The sequence below is a fragment of the Zingiber officinale genome, chromosome 11A, assembly GCF_018446385.1.
Source record: "Zingiber officinale cultivar Zhangliang chromosome 11A, Zo_v1.1, whole genome shotgun sequence".
NCBI lineage: Eukaryota > Viridiplantae > Streptophyta > Magnoliopsida > Zingiberales > Zingiberaceae > Zingiber > Zingiber officinale.
Genome location: NC_056006.1, coordinates 70,109,687 through 70,123,477, shown reverse-complemented (window position 1 = coordinate 70,123,477; position 13,791 = coordinate 70,109,687). Strand labels below are relative to the sequence as shown.

General features: G+C 38.9%; 1 protein-coding gene across 1 annotated transcript; it reads left to right on the top strand.

Moving 5' to 3' along the window:
* Positions 1-11,279: 11,279 nt before the first annotated feature.
* LOC122031444 lies at positions 11,280-11,630 on the top strand. Its single transcript, XM_042590562.1, has one exon. It carries the CDS (start codon positions 11,280-11,282, stop codon positions 11,628-11,630), a length of 351 nt encoding a protein of 116 aa, XP_042446496.1.
* The last annotated feature ends 2,161 nt before the right edge of the window (positions 11,631-13,791 follow it).

Sequence of the window (13,791 nt, the reverse complement as noted above, 5' to 3'; positions counted from 1 at the left end):
TATATTTATGCTAAGTGTAGTTGTCCGTTTAATTTATATTGTAGATAACATGGCGTGAGAAGACACACAGAAGTTCATGTTATCAGTTCTTTATAATTTATAAACAGTTGCTCACAACCAAGATAGAATGAGACAAACCATTGGAGTGGTTGTAGTGGAATTAGGTATTAGTTTATCTTGACCAATAAATTACACTAATATACTATATGTGTATTGAGCAGGATCATTTGAGGTAGTTTCTTTTTATACTGACTCTTTAAAAAGAACAAGACATTTGTTATTATGGAAGTGCGTACTCTTAATCATGATATAATAACAAGCACGTATACTTAATATTTATTTCTTTAATTTATTAAAGGGTGCGATGTAGTTCGATAAATCAATAGGCCCGATAAGTTGGGAAATGATATTATTTATATGGCGTGTTGTTGATTATAGAATGAAACTGTGCCCTAGTAATCTAGGTTGATAATGCTCCCTTGAGGAGCTAATAAGGATTGTCATATAAACCCTGCAGGTGGACTTAGTCCAACATCACAATAAGGTTGAGTGGTACTACTCTTGGAGCTAGATATTAATTAAGTGAGTTGTTAGTAACTCATTTAATTAGTGGGCATTCAATATCTTAAACATAGGGAGATTAACACACTCATAATAAGAAGGAGCCCATAATGTAATTTGGGATTGGTGCGGTAGTTCAATAGTAACTCTTTAGTGGTATGAGTTATTATTGATGAACTTGAGTTGGGTGTTCGGGGCGAACACGAGAAGCTCAAGTTCATCTGGAGACCATAACCAATTCCTCCTCTTGGTCCCTATTGTAGCCTCTTATATAAAGCCTTATATCCACCCAAAGGCTAGCCTCTTAGCCCATGCTAGGGGCCGGCCCCTATCCTTGCTTGGAGCCCAAGCAAGGGGCTAGCCAAGCCAAGCTTGGAGCTAAGGCTAGGACCGACCAAGCCTTGCTTGGTGCCCAAGCAAGGGGCCGACCAAGTGTGAAAGGGAAGAGGGATTTTATTAAAAATAAAATTTTGATAAAATCTTTCCTTTTATGTTTTTATCCACATGGTTTTAAAAGAGAGTTTTTAATTTTAAGATTTTTCCTTTTATAAATTTTCTACAAAGGATTAAAAGAGAGATTAGATATCTTTCCTTATTTATAGATATCTATAATGTTAAGAGAAAGATTTTATTTTTTAAGAAAACTTTTCTTTTTTGTAACCATGATATAAAAGCAGTTTTATTTTTAAATCTTATCTTTTATAGATATCCATAAAAGGATTTAAAAGAGAGAGATTTTAATTTATAAAACATTCCTTTTATAGCTAACCATAAAAGAGACTTTTAAAAGAGAGATTTTAATTTTTGTTTAAAATCTTTCCTTGTTTGTTTAAACATGGTGTGGCCGGCCATAGAGAGGAATAAAAGGAAGTTTTATTTTTTGTTATAAAACTTTCCTTTTTTGGATTCACCAAGGATTATAAAAGAGAGGGAGGGGGGGGGGGGGTGCCTTCATGAGAAACACAACCTATTCTATTATTCCTCTCTTCCATCCTTGGTGGCCGACCCTTCCTCTTTTCTTTCTCTTCTTCTTTGTGGCCGGCGGCATCATCTCTTGTGGAGCTCTTGGTGGCCGGTTGCTTGGAGGTGAAGAAGTAGAGAAAGGAGATATTGTTTTCTAGCATCCCTTGGAGGATTGTGGTGGTGGCCGAAACTTGGAAGCAAGGAAGGCTTTGGTGGATTTCTTCTTGGTAGATCGTCGCCCACACGACGTTCAAGAGAAGGAGAGGAATACAATAGAAGATCAAGAGGTTTTTGTTAACAAAGAAAGGTATAACTAGTTGCTTTATTCCGCATCATACTAGTTTTCTTTGTACAGATTTCGAAGTACCAAACACAAGATGCTAACAATTCTAGGCAATCAATTTTATGTTTCAATTTTGTATTTCTTTTGTTTTTCGATCTTGTGATTCGATTGTTTTTAATGGTTAAACCTAGGGTTACTATAAGGAGATTAAATATTGAATTTCGTTGAAAAGCTTTGTCGAGGAAGTGGTGGATGATCTCATACCCAAGAAGGCCTAATGCCTCGCCATGTTTAACCTGGAAGTCGATCTTTGAAATAAATATTTAATCAACTTTGTAACATGGGTGGATTTGGATCAATAATGTTAAGCATCGTTTGCGATCCAAGTAAAACCTCTAAGAACAGATAAGTTGAATTTGGAATCAATAATGTTAAGTTCTGTTTGCGATTCCAAATTTAATTTCTAAAGAACACAATAGGTTGTTAGGAAAGGTTCAAGACTTGTACAAAATTTTTGTACAAGGGAACCAGTATGATATTTCAGGTAGCAACCAACATGAGACTTACTCGGGTCGTTTGTTTCCCAGGATACAACGGTTGACCGTGGTTCAACTAAGCACTAGTGGGCACGATGAATTGAGTGACACCAGATTGCTATCACGGACACTTCGTCGAGCAAGAGCTGCACGACAAAGGAGGAGGGAACACTGGTGGAGAGATGTTGCTTTCTCTGTATGTATTCTGCCTGTGATCGTAACCTCCTTATATAGGAGCTCAGATCAACGACAGAGTTACTAGTCGATTAATGACCATTACTCGCTGAGCAGTGAAACGCTGACCGTTTTGATTCTGCATTAATCTCGAATTTAATGCATCCGTTATACAACAACAAAAGGTTTACGTGGTAAAATATTGGTTGTTCCACTTGGACAAATTTTGCCCCGACTGGTCCGGCATTCGACGCGTGCAGGTCGTGCTCGCACACGAGTCAACATGGTTCAATACAAATCCGAGCCTTGGATTTGCACCCCCCTCGCCCCCACGCGTGAGAGAGAGCCTCTCCCCATGCATTTGTTCACATCCTCAATGCATGTGAATCAATATAAACCAACAAACATGCCATGAAACTCCCAATGTGGGACTAAAGTTCCATTCACAATGGAGTCTCTTTCCTCTTCCACCTCTTCTCCATTCACATCACTTATATCCAACAATCCCCCACATGAATGGAAATATGGTATGTGATAGCATTCAATAGTTGAGTCATGTAAAGGATAGGTAAGTTTTACCCTTTGAACCTTTCCTTGTGAAGATTTAGTTGCTTACTGACTGATAGTAGACACGATCTCCTTGAACTATACCGTCGTCTGTGTAAGCAGTGACAAATCTCACCCAAGACCCTCCCTGATACAACTCATTTTTCATTAGTGTGTTCGTTCTTGGCTATGAACACGCCTGGTTTTGTGAGAAGCTCTAAGAATTGTGCCTCCAATTCTCTTTGAAGCGGCCCCACTTCTTTCTCACATAGGTGATCCTTCAAGAGTTGTCATATGCTCTTCTTGATCATTAAAAACCCATCGGCTTACCCTGGTCTAGTCACTGTTTCATTGGGCTATCCTCCACAGTGTGTCTAATCAGTGCATATTAGTTGCCCCTTTGAACCTAGCTCTTAAAATCTCCAGTCAGTATAGGTTGAGTGTCCTCTGCATTGATCACTGACAACGACATCAAGCCCATTCCTCGTGATGAGCTTGCAACTAACTCTCGATTTAACCCTTTGGTTAGTGAATCCGCTAGGTTATCCTTGTTGGATCATGAATTCCATAGAGGGGGGGGGGTGAATATCGATTAAAAATTTGACAGTAGGCAGCGGAAAATAATTAAGGCAAAGCAAACACAACGATTTACTTGGTTCGGAGTCGTTGGCGACTCTTACTCCAAGGCCCGCACACAAGGGTGCTTTCGATGGGCAATCACTAATAATTCGAAAGATTATTACAAACTAAGTATAGGAATTAATTAGTGAAAAAGAAAGCCGACAATAAATAGAAAATATAGAAATAGAAATAACACTTTTGTCGGAGAACTTTCGCAGCGTCGCAGGAGCACAAAGGAGTAGATCTTTCATTGTTGTAATGACTCCAGTCTTTACCCTCCTTATATAGGAGGTTCGGGACACCTAGAACCTCGAGGACGCCCTGAATATGACGTAGCCGAGCCAACGAGGGCGCTCCATGTCACACCCCAGGTAATCCCTATCGATAAAATTTCGGCAGCATCTCCCCTGTATGGGTGACAATATGAATCCTGATATACATATATCCATACCTCGGCTCACACGGCCAGAACAATATAATACAAATAACAAACAATCCACGCAAGTATATAACCAATCCACGCAGTTTATATAGATAAACCACGCAGTTTAATATACAGCCTCTGGCTGACAATAGAAATTACTAAAAGAAAAGACGATAAAGGAATCATCGCAGATATATGTAAATCCTACTCCACTACAACGAAGGAAATGAAATCCACAGCGAAAAACAAGAGTAGCAAACCCGAATGTTCAACACAAAGTCCAAAGTACAAGAACCCACATCACAGGTATATATCGATATAGAAACAAATATCAAAGTCTACAACCAAAAATCGTCGCGACAAAGGGGGCTAGCGACTGGAATCTCCCGACGGCCTCAACCTGAAAAGTAGTAATGTAACGGTGTGAGTCCAAAGAACTCAGCAGGTAACCAATAGATATGTACAGTAACATATAACTACCAGCAATAACCTATAGTACAGTTTCCTAGCAGTATAACAAGTATACATAGCTGAATAAACTGTAGTAACTAACAATAAGCATATAATACAGTCTATAGCAAGAATAATAAGAAATGTATAACTGAAATAAACTGTATTCACCTGCGAGTCTTGAGCATATGACTGTGAACATACACAGATAAAGATAGTCAGAGCAAATAAGCATGTATCCTGTATGTATGTCAAACATATGCAGTCACCCAAAATGCATCATCTAATATGCAACAATCACAATAAATGCAATCTGTGCATATGATGCAAATGACATATCCTGGTCACCCCTGACGCTAGTCAACCATCTCACACACGATGGTGAGATCGAGTAGGTAGGGCTGTGACAACCGTGCACTCTGCCATCACTACTCCTGAAGAGTGACCGAGTGGACGGGATACTATCGGAGTACACCTATCCTCCTACCTCAAACATAGTGAGGGAGCGCAATGCTCTTATCTCCCGGTACGCGATGACGGGGAGGGATCCTTGTCCTGCTACTACCCTGCGTCACACTACCCATGAGCAGACCAACGAAGCCCTACAGAGCTAATTGGCATACACACCCTGGGTGCTGTGCCACTGCCCATGTAGTGGTCACGTTGTGTGCAGGCCCATGTAGCCGACCGATGAGCTCAACAATAATGGAGTCGTTAATCGCCCAGCATGCAATCATGCAAAATAGTGCATGATGCTATAGTATGTCATACCTGAACATATCCTCCTCCATATATATGTGCCAGAAAAAAAATAAACGCATATATAACCATGATATAAGCAACATAAATCCAAGATCACATATCCAGTATGTCTAACAATTAATCCAGTATACAGAAGCACAACATATCATCACCTCTAAGAGCATCGGTACACATAATAATAACTAAGAGCATATAAGTCTAATGTATAACAGCTAACAGTAGAAGCAGGTAACATGTATCAAATAAACTATAACCAGGGAAGTGATAAATTTACCAATCACTAGTAATTATATATATACTACACATATCATAAGACACTACCAAGAGATAAGTCAAAGGGTACCCACCTCAAATAGAAGGTACTCTCAAGCAATCCAAAGTCGAGACACCCGTCTCGAATCAGAGTCCTGTGTCAAACAATATATATATATATATATTTATTTATTTAGCTAAATCTAAAAGAATAGCTAAATAAAATCCCTAATATCAAATTAGGGCAAAACCCTAATCAACATAACTATAAGCCCTACTTAAATTAAATCTAACAATTGACTAGGGTTAATTGCCTTAACCCTAATCATTCTATTAGATTATATCTATGCACAATCAACTAATCATGTAATCCAAAACATTCCTAATTCAACACATAAACCTAATTCACACTTCTTACTAACCTATCTAACAATCATCTACATCATGTATCGAATTCCTACACCTTACCTCAATTCACAACCACTGTTGATTGCTGGAACCAGAGAAGTTGCTGGTTGGAGTGTTGCCGGAACCAAGAACACCCCATAATACACAATTCCTGATCCACAGGACACAACACCTGCTGGAATCTCTTCACCTCCAAGATCCAATGATGCAGGCTGCTAGCTAAGAGTGGAATGGTGGCCGAAGACAAGTAATCTTCCACCTTTGAACACAAACACTCCCAAATCAACACCACCCAAAGATCACATACTCAAATCACAATTAGGGCAGAGGCCCTACCTCCAAGGTCGGCGACAACCAGAGAGAAAGAGAGCAAGAATCGGTGATGCGTTACCTTTCTTGATCACCTCCCGATGGTGTCGCTAGGTCCGATCCGGCCAGAGGAGATGTGGATCTCTCTATGAACAGCGTGAGGAGAGAAAAGAGGAGGTCGATCGGTTGGGAGACGACGCAGATCAAGCTCCTGTTGTGCCCTAGCCACCGCACCCTCAACGCTTGGCCGTAGAACTCACTGAAGCAGAGAGCCCTCGGCCGAATACAGCTTGAATTCTGCCGATTCCATCGAGCTCCGATGACTTCCTCCTCAGACGACACCGACGATCACCGAAGGTCCGTCGGCTTCGACTCGTTCGCGAGAGAACAGAGAGAGGAAGAGGGGAGTTCACGTCGGGGAAGAGAGGAAAAAGGGTCGAGATCGATGTTTTAAGGGAGAAGGAAATAAAGAAAAGGAAATATATATTAAAACGTTTCCTCACTTAAATGGGTATCCCAAACAGGCTTTATCCAAACTCGTTAATTCGTTCCCTCAAAACCTGTCGTACGAGCTCCGAAAAATTCTCAGAAAATTTCTAAAAATTCTGAAAAATTCTATAAGGCTATTTATCAAATAATCCTATTTATTTAAATTTTTTGATATCTTACACTCCACGTGGCGAAATGACGTTGCAGATAAAAGTTCACCTCCAGGCGCCCGGATCCCTTCTGGGCGCCCGGACCACTCTTCTGCAAGAAAGAGTTAGTCCGAGGCAAAATGCAAATAATTTTATCCTGCAAAATAAAGTGCTAGGACAATTTAAAGTTAACAAGCAGAGTATTAGCTAGATTCCATCTCCTTGAAACCAGAATCTAGTCACGATGTCGACTTAGATACCCGAAATGGATCTAAGTCGGATCGACGTCTAATGTCCGGTCAACCCTTCGACCCGTCTAAGCTTTGTGCCAGCTATCCGGTCAGCCCGTCGACCTAGTTGGACTTCGTGCCAGCTATCCGGTCGGTCCGTCGACCTAGCTGGGCTTCATGCCAGACATTAGGTCAGCCCGTCGAAACTAACTTAGCCTATTTTGTCATTCATCAAAACTTGAGTTAGACCGTTAGTGCTAACCGCACCAACAATCTCTCCCTTTTTGATGCAATGATAACCTGGTTAAGTTAGTGAAAAAATATGCAAGTAACACCAAGCATAAGGTTGTTAAGTTAGCTTTTAAATTTTGTTGTTTGTATAACTTAACCACCTAACCCTCTCCCTTTGGCATTTATCAAAATAAATTATCATATAATAAATTGTAATTAAAAATGCAACGTAAATAAAAATCTAGAAATGTAAGTCAGATTATCTTGGGGGAGGTTAAGTTTAAGCTTTTAACTTTTATCATTTTCAAAGTAGATACTTTTAACTTTAGAAAGATAACTTAATCTTTCGAAAAGAGTTTTGCAATTTGGAAACATAATGTGCAAAGATAGCATTTTTTAAGTCAAGTTTTTGTAAAACTAAGTAAAATCAAGTTTTAGTTTGTAAAACTTAACTAAGTAAAATTTATTTTTAATTATGACTTTGTATCCTTTTAAATAAATTTCCAAAAATATGTTTTGAAACCCAAGTGGAATATAATTTTCAAAATGAAGAGTCCAAAAATCATCTTTTTAAAACTAAGTTTAGAAGGTATCATTTTCAAAATTAAATTTGAAAGGTTTAAAATTTAAAAATAAAGCTAATTTTGAAAAATAATTTTAACTTTCAAAACTAATTTTGAAAAAGTCCAAAGAAAAATTTTTATTAAACAAAAGGATATTTTTCAAAGATTAATTTTAAATTAAGTATAAAAGTAAGTAACCTCCCCTGAATCTGACATTACAAAATCTGTCTAACCAGTTAGCTACTCACTGACTATTAGAGGATAGCAGCTTTCACTTGATTAGTCAATTTAAGTCTAAGCATCAGTTAGTGTTTGTCTAAACCGAATGACTGAACCTGATTAATATCTGTTTTGTATTTAACGCTTAGACTTATGTTGATGCATTGAAATAAACATCTTAAGTCCAGGCAATTTGCCTAGGCATCTCACCCCTTTCTATGTTTGGCAATCACAAACAAGGGAATCCTATGGTGTTGGTGAGATGCTCAAGTACTATCCCTAGGGGAACATGCTTTCTAAGGGATTATTCTAGTCTAAAGCTAAAGTTGATTTAACATTCTAGAAATGAAAGATTTTAAGAAAATACAAAGATTTTATCCTAGAATTTAAAAATATTATTTTTGAAAATAGTTTTTGTAATCCTAATCTATTAAATAAATCAGAATAAATCATTTTCAAAGTCGAGATATACCTAAGTCGGAGTAGCTCATAATATCATAAGTCAATGTCAAGATCAAAATACAATGATCATAATAGAATATACATACTGATCAGGAAGTCTATCGAGATGAGGAGGGGGTGGTCCAGATCCCAAGGAACGTAACATCTCGATCATCTCAGTGTGATGGGTCTGGGCATCCTCTTGGGAACTGGATAAATCACGTCGAAGGTAAGAGATATCCTGTCTCACGTCTCATCTCAAATCGGAGACCTCCTGACGGAGACTCGTCATGGATATCTCGAGTCCGGCAACTCGATCGCCTAGAGTGCAAGGAGCGGGACGAGGTGTTCGACTTGGAGGTGGAGGTGGTACAGGAGCCAGAGCGTCCTCGCTGAATAGTGCGACCATAAACTCATCCTGCTCTGCCTCCTCCTGGGCATCTGGGTTTGGCTGGTGCTGTGTCCCCCTTCGCCAAGATAGGACACCCTCATCATCTATATGGACACCTCCTAGAGAGAAGCTCCTAGGTCCTAAGACGTCGAACTTGGTCATGACTCGAATATCACCTCGGGTGATGTTAATACGTAGGGAGGTGAAATATGCCGTCAAAATATGACAATATGACATATGAACTCGAGAGTTGGTGGTGACTCCAGCTGAGTGGATAATGGTTGATGTGCGGAAATATTATGATCATTTACGCATGTTTTAGCGCACATTCACATACTTTATGCATATATATTCTGTTGGTCCCCGTAGGTGTTTTGATATGATCAACCAAGTTGGTTAGGTCCTGCTTTGTTTGATCCCTGTGTCTGAGTGTGCAGGAGCTTAGGAGCACAGGAAGTCGAGCGGAAGACGCAGCTAGCGAGAAGGACGGCACGGGAAGGACGAGAGAGCTGCGGAAGAGTACTCCGGTGGATGAGAAGAACGTGAGCAGCGTTCGAGGGATTAGAAGCCGGAAGGAAGCCTTCTCGAGGAGAAGGACGGAAATTGGGTTTGGGTGAGTCCTATTTCAGTTGGCCGGAATCACCCAAAAGAACGGAACTTCGGAAGATGAAACAAAGAAGCAAGCTGGAAAAAGCTGCCTGCCAGCTTGGAGGCGCCTCCATCAGGCTTGGAGGCACCTCCAACTTGAAGGCGCCTTCAATGCTTGTTAGAGGCGCCTCGGACCCGGCAGAAGTGAACGTTGAGCTATTTGGATAAAGTTTTATCCCCTCTCTCATTGGAGGCGCCTTGGACCCTGTTGGAGGCGCCTTGGACCCTCGGGATAGACTCTCCATGAGCTATATAAAGGCCCCTGGAGCTAGGAAATAAATAACAACTCAAGCAATCAATTCTGTAGTCTTTCCTAGCAACTAGTGAGCGTTTTAAGTGTGTAAAAGGCTTCTCCGCCTTCAGCAAAGGAGATCTTATACTGCGCTTTTCTTACTGCCCTGGATTAACAACCCTCTTGGTTGTAACCAGGTTATATTTCTATCTCCTTTTATTTCTGCTCTTAATTTTATTATAGTTGCTTTATTTTTGAGTTGAAAGATCCGAGGAGGGTATCGTTTTAATTTTTTCAGAAGCAATTCACTCCCCTCTTGCCGGCCACCGCTGCACCCACATATTCATTGCATGATTGCCTCTTTCATCTTGTATTCAGTATATATACCCTTTTGTTTGGATATCTGCTCTTTGTTTGGTTTTGTGTTGACAGGGACAACTTTCGGAGCGAAAATGACGATTATCAACGCACCAGAACAAGAAAAAGAGCTTCTTTCTATTGTGTTTGCTTTGGATAAATTCAGATCATATTTATTGTCTTCTCATGTGATTGCATTTTTTTATCATGCAGCTCTGAAATACCTCCTCAAGAAGCCCGATGCGAAACCTAGGTTGATCAAATGGATGCTTTTTCTCCAAGAATTCGACGTGGAGATACGCGATAGGAGTGGAAAGGAGAACCTAGTGGCAGATCACCTAAGCAGGATTGAGGGAGAAATTGACCACACGGATATTGTTGATGAGTTTCCAAATGAGCACCTCCTATAGCTACACGGTGAGACTCCATGGTATGCGGATCTAGTTAATTTTTTAGTAGCACATGTTTATCCCACACAATTTTCAAAAGCTCAAAAAGATAAATTAAAAAGTGATTCAAAATTCTATGTGTGGGATGATCCGTACTTGTGGAAGTTTTGTAGTGATTAGATCATTCGTAGATGTATTCCTGATTATGAGTTTCATTCTGTACTTATTTTTTGCCATTCATTAGCATGTGGTGGGCATTTTGGACCTCAGAGAACTGCTAGGAAAGTGTTAGAGTGTGGATTATATTGGCCCACCCAGTTTCACGATGCTTATATTTTTTATAAATCATGTAATAGGTGTCAGCGAACTGGAAACATAGGCCCTAGGAATGAAATGCCCCAGCAGACTATGTTGTTTTGTGAAATTTTTGATGTTTCGGGAATTTATTTTATGGGTCCTTTTCCTGTCTCATATGGATTTTTATACATTCTTTTGGCAGTTGATTATGTTTCTAAATGAGTGGAGGCCATTTCCACTAGGACCGATGATTCTTCAGTGGTTGTTAGTTTTGTCAGGTCCCACATTTTTTGTAGGTTTGGAGTAACCAGGGCAATCATCAGTGATCAAGGGTCTCACTTTTTTAATAGGCACATGAAAGCTTTGCTGAGTAAATACGGGGTTGTGCATAGGATTTCTACTCCCTACCATCCACAAACAAATGGGCAGGCTGAAGTATCCAATAGGGAAGTTAAAGCAATTCTTGAAAAGACTGTGGGTCCAGACAGAAAGGACTGGAGCAAAAGACTTGATGATGCAAAATCTCGTCATCTACTAGTGGAGATTGAGCATAGGGCATATTGGACAGTTAAAGCATGCAACTTCGATACTAGCACTTCTGGAGAGGAAAGGAAATTGCAACTTCAAGAACTTGAGGAGATTAGACTGGAAGCCTATGAGAATTCACAGATTTACAAGCAAAAGACTAAGAACTTTCATGACTAGCACATTGTGGTAAAAGAATTCAAAATTGATGATAAAGTGCTTTTGTACAAGTCACGCCTGAAATTGATTAAGGGTAAGTTGAGATCCAGATGGGAGGGACCTTTTTGTGTTACTAATATTTTTTCCTATGGTGTGATTGAGATACAAGAAGTTGCTACTGGTCAAACATTCAAAGTGAATGGTCATCGACTCAAGAAATTTCATGAGGGAGTGAATGTGCTAGAGGTGGATAGATTGGACCATATTGATGCCATTTACCCAATTTGAAGGGGAGTGTGTTCCATCTTACCTTTTATTCATCATTTGTAGATATCCATTCCTTTACTTTGTTGCGAGAATAACTCTTTAGTTTCATGCTTTTGATAATGTTGATTTCGGTTTTTGAAAATAAATTCTTCATTGTAGATATCATTTCTTTATGCTTGATCATTTCATTGTAAATATCGTTGCAAAGAACTTGGTAGTTTAGGATATAGGAATAAATTGTACCCCTTTTGCACTTCTTCATATCATTTAAGAGATTTTTAAAGAAAGTTAAATTTGAGTGTTAAGTTTTGGGACTTTGTTGTTTGAATGGATTCTAGGATTACATGAGGTTAATACTTAGTGATGGATTCTAGATTGATGAAATGAAATGATAACTTTTGCTTACCTAGTGAGGATTGAGCCTAATTTTGTGATGCACTTGTGGTTTTGGTCACTCTAGAACTTGCTTTAAGTCTTTTAAGAGCTACTGGACTAGAGATTAAGTCATCTTTATGAAGGTTACTCCATTTTCACTTTGCCCATAATTATCTTTGCGACTTTTCTTTACATGAATCATCATAGCCTTTATCCTTTCTCTTATTTTACTATTTTTGGATGTGGTAACTTGGAATATTGTGTGATGATTTTATTTTGGCCGGGATGGACAAAAGAATAAGTGTGGGGGAAGTGTTAAGTGTTGGTGTTTGAATGGATGTTAAATGTGTAATGAAGTTGCAATTCGGAAATGATCTGGAAATGGATTCTATAATGATCTTTGTAGAGTTAAGGAAGATCACTGAATTCGAAGTGGCAGAATATGCAGGAATCTGTTTGGAAATGCAGGATTTTGTGTCAAAGGTATAACATTTAAACAAGTAAGAAGTTTACAAGTGCAGAGAAAAAAAATTTCAGATTGCTGAAAGTCTGCAATTGTTTGTTATTTGATCAAGTGAACTAGTATTGTAGTGTCATTTGGTAAGTTTCACTTCATTCAAGAAGCATTCTAGTTTTGAATTGAAATTTCGGAAAGGAAAGATAAAATTGGGTAAATTCGGAATTCGGAATGTGGAATTGCTGGAAGAAGTTTGTGTCAAATGAGAATCTGTGAACTTCTGTGGAGGCAAAGAAGACTCACAAAATGACAAGAATACATATAGAGATCCCTTAATGGATAAATGTAGCAGTCCTGGAATTCTGGAGCAACAACATAGTTATAAGAAGACTATGTATCAAGACAAAGTTGGGTTTTTGAAATTCATTTCTGACCCTTACTGATGCTGAAGAAGGGTATCTTTGAGAGTGAGAAAGGTTATAGATATGTGATAAGAGCAAGAATTATTAGAATAAATGCTAATGAAGTTGTACTGGTGAGCTTTGGAATCATTCATCAAGTGGAATAGAATTAAATCTGCTGGAATTTACAGAGCAGAATCAATTCTATTTTGTGCCAATCTGATGTGCTGATTACGTTAATTTACAGATTCTGGAACCTCATTCAGAAAGGGCTTGAAGAATAGGTTCGGATCATGAATTCCAGCAAATCTGGAATCCTGAACTTGCACTAAACTTTTTAATTGATGTTACAAAGCTGAACAAGATGAAAATCAAACTATTATGTGATTAAATGATTGTAGAGTCCTATAGAAATGTAATGTCGAAGCTTGAAGTGAGGAAGCAGTAACATCAGATTTGGAAATCAAGTGTACCAATATGAAATTCAAAATTCAGGAGGTCTAAAAATTCAGAAAATTGTGCAATTCTGGAAATGGGGGAGAGCTGTCAACTGCACTTAAAATGCAATACTTTAACAATGAATAGCAAGTGATGAGGAAATGAATAGCAAGTGATGATGAGATGATGGAAAATGGGACTGTGAAGTTAAGTTGCCTAAATAGGAAGTGGAAATTAAGATTGG

Bases quoted from the DNA above. Each gene is read 5' to 3' on its own strand.
- LOC122031444 (XM_042590562.1), top strand. From the start codon at position 11,280: ATGAAAGCTTTGCTGAGTAAATACGGGGTTGTGCATAGGATTTCTACT.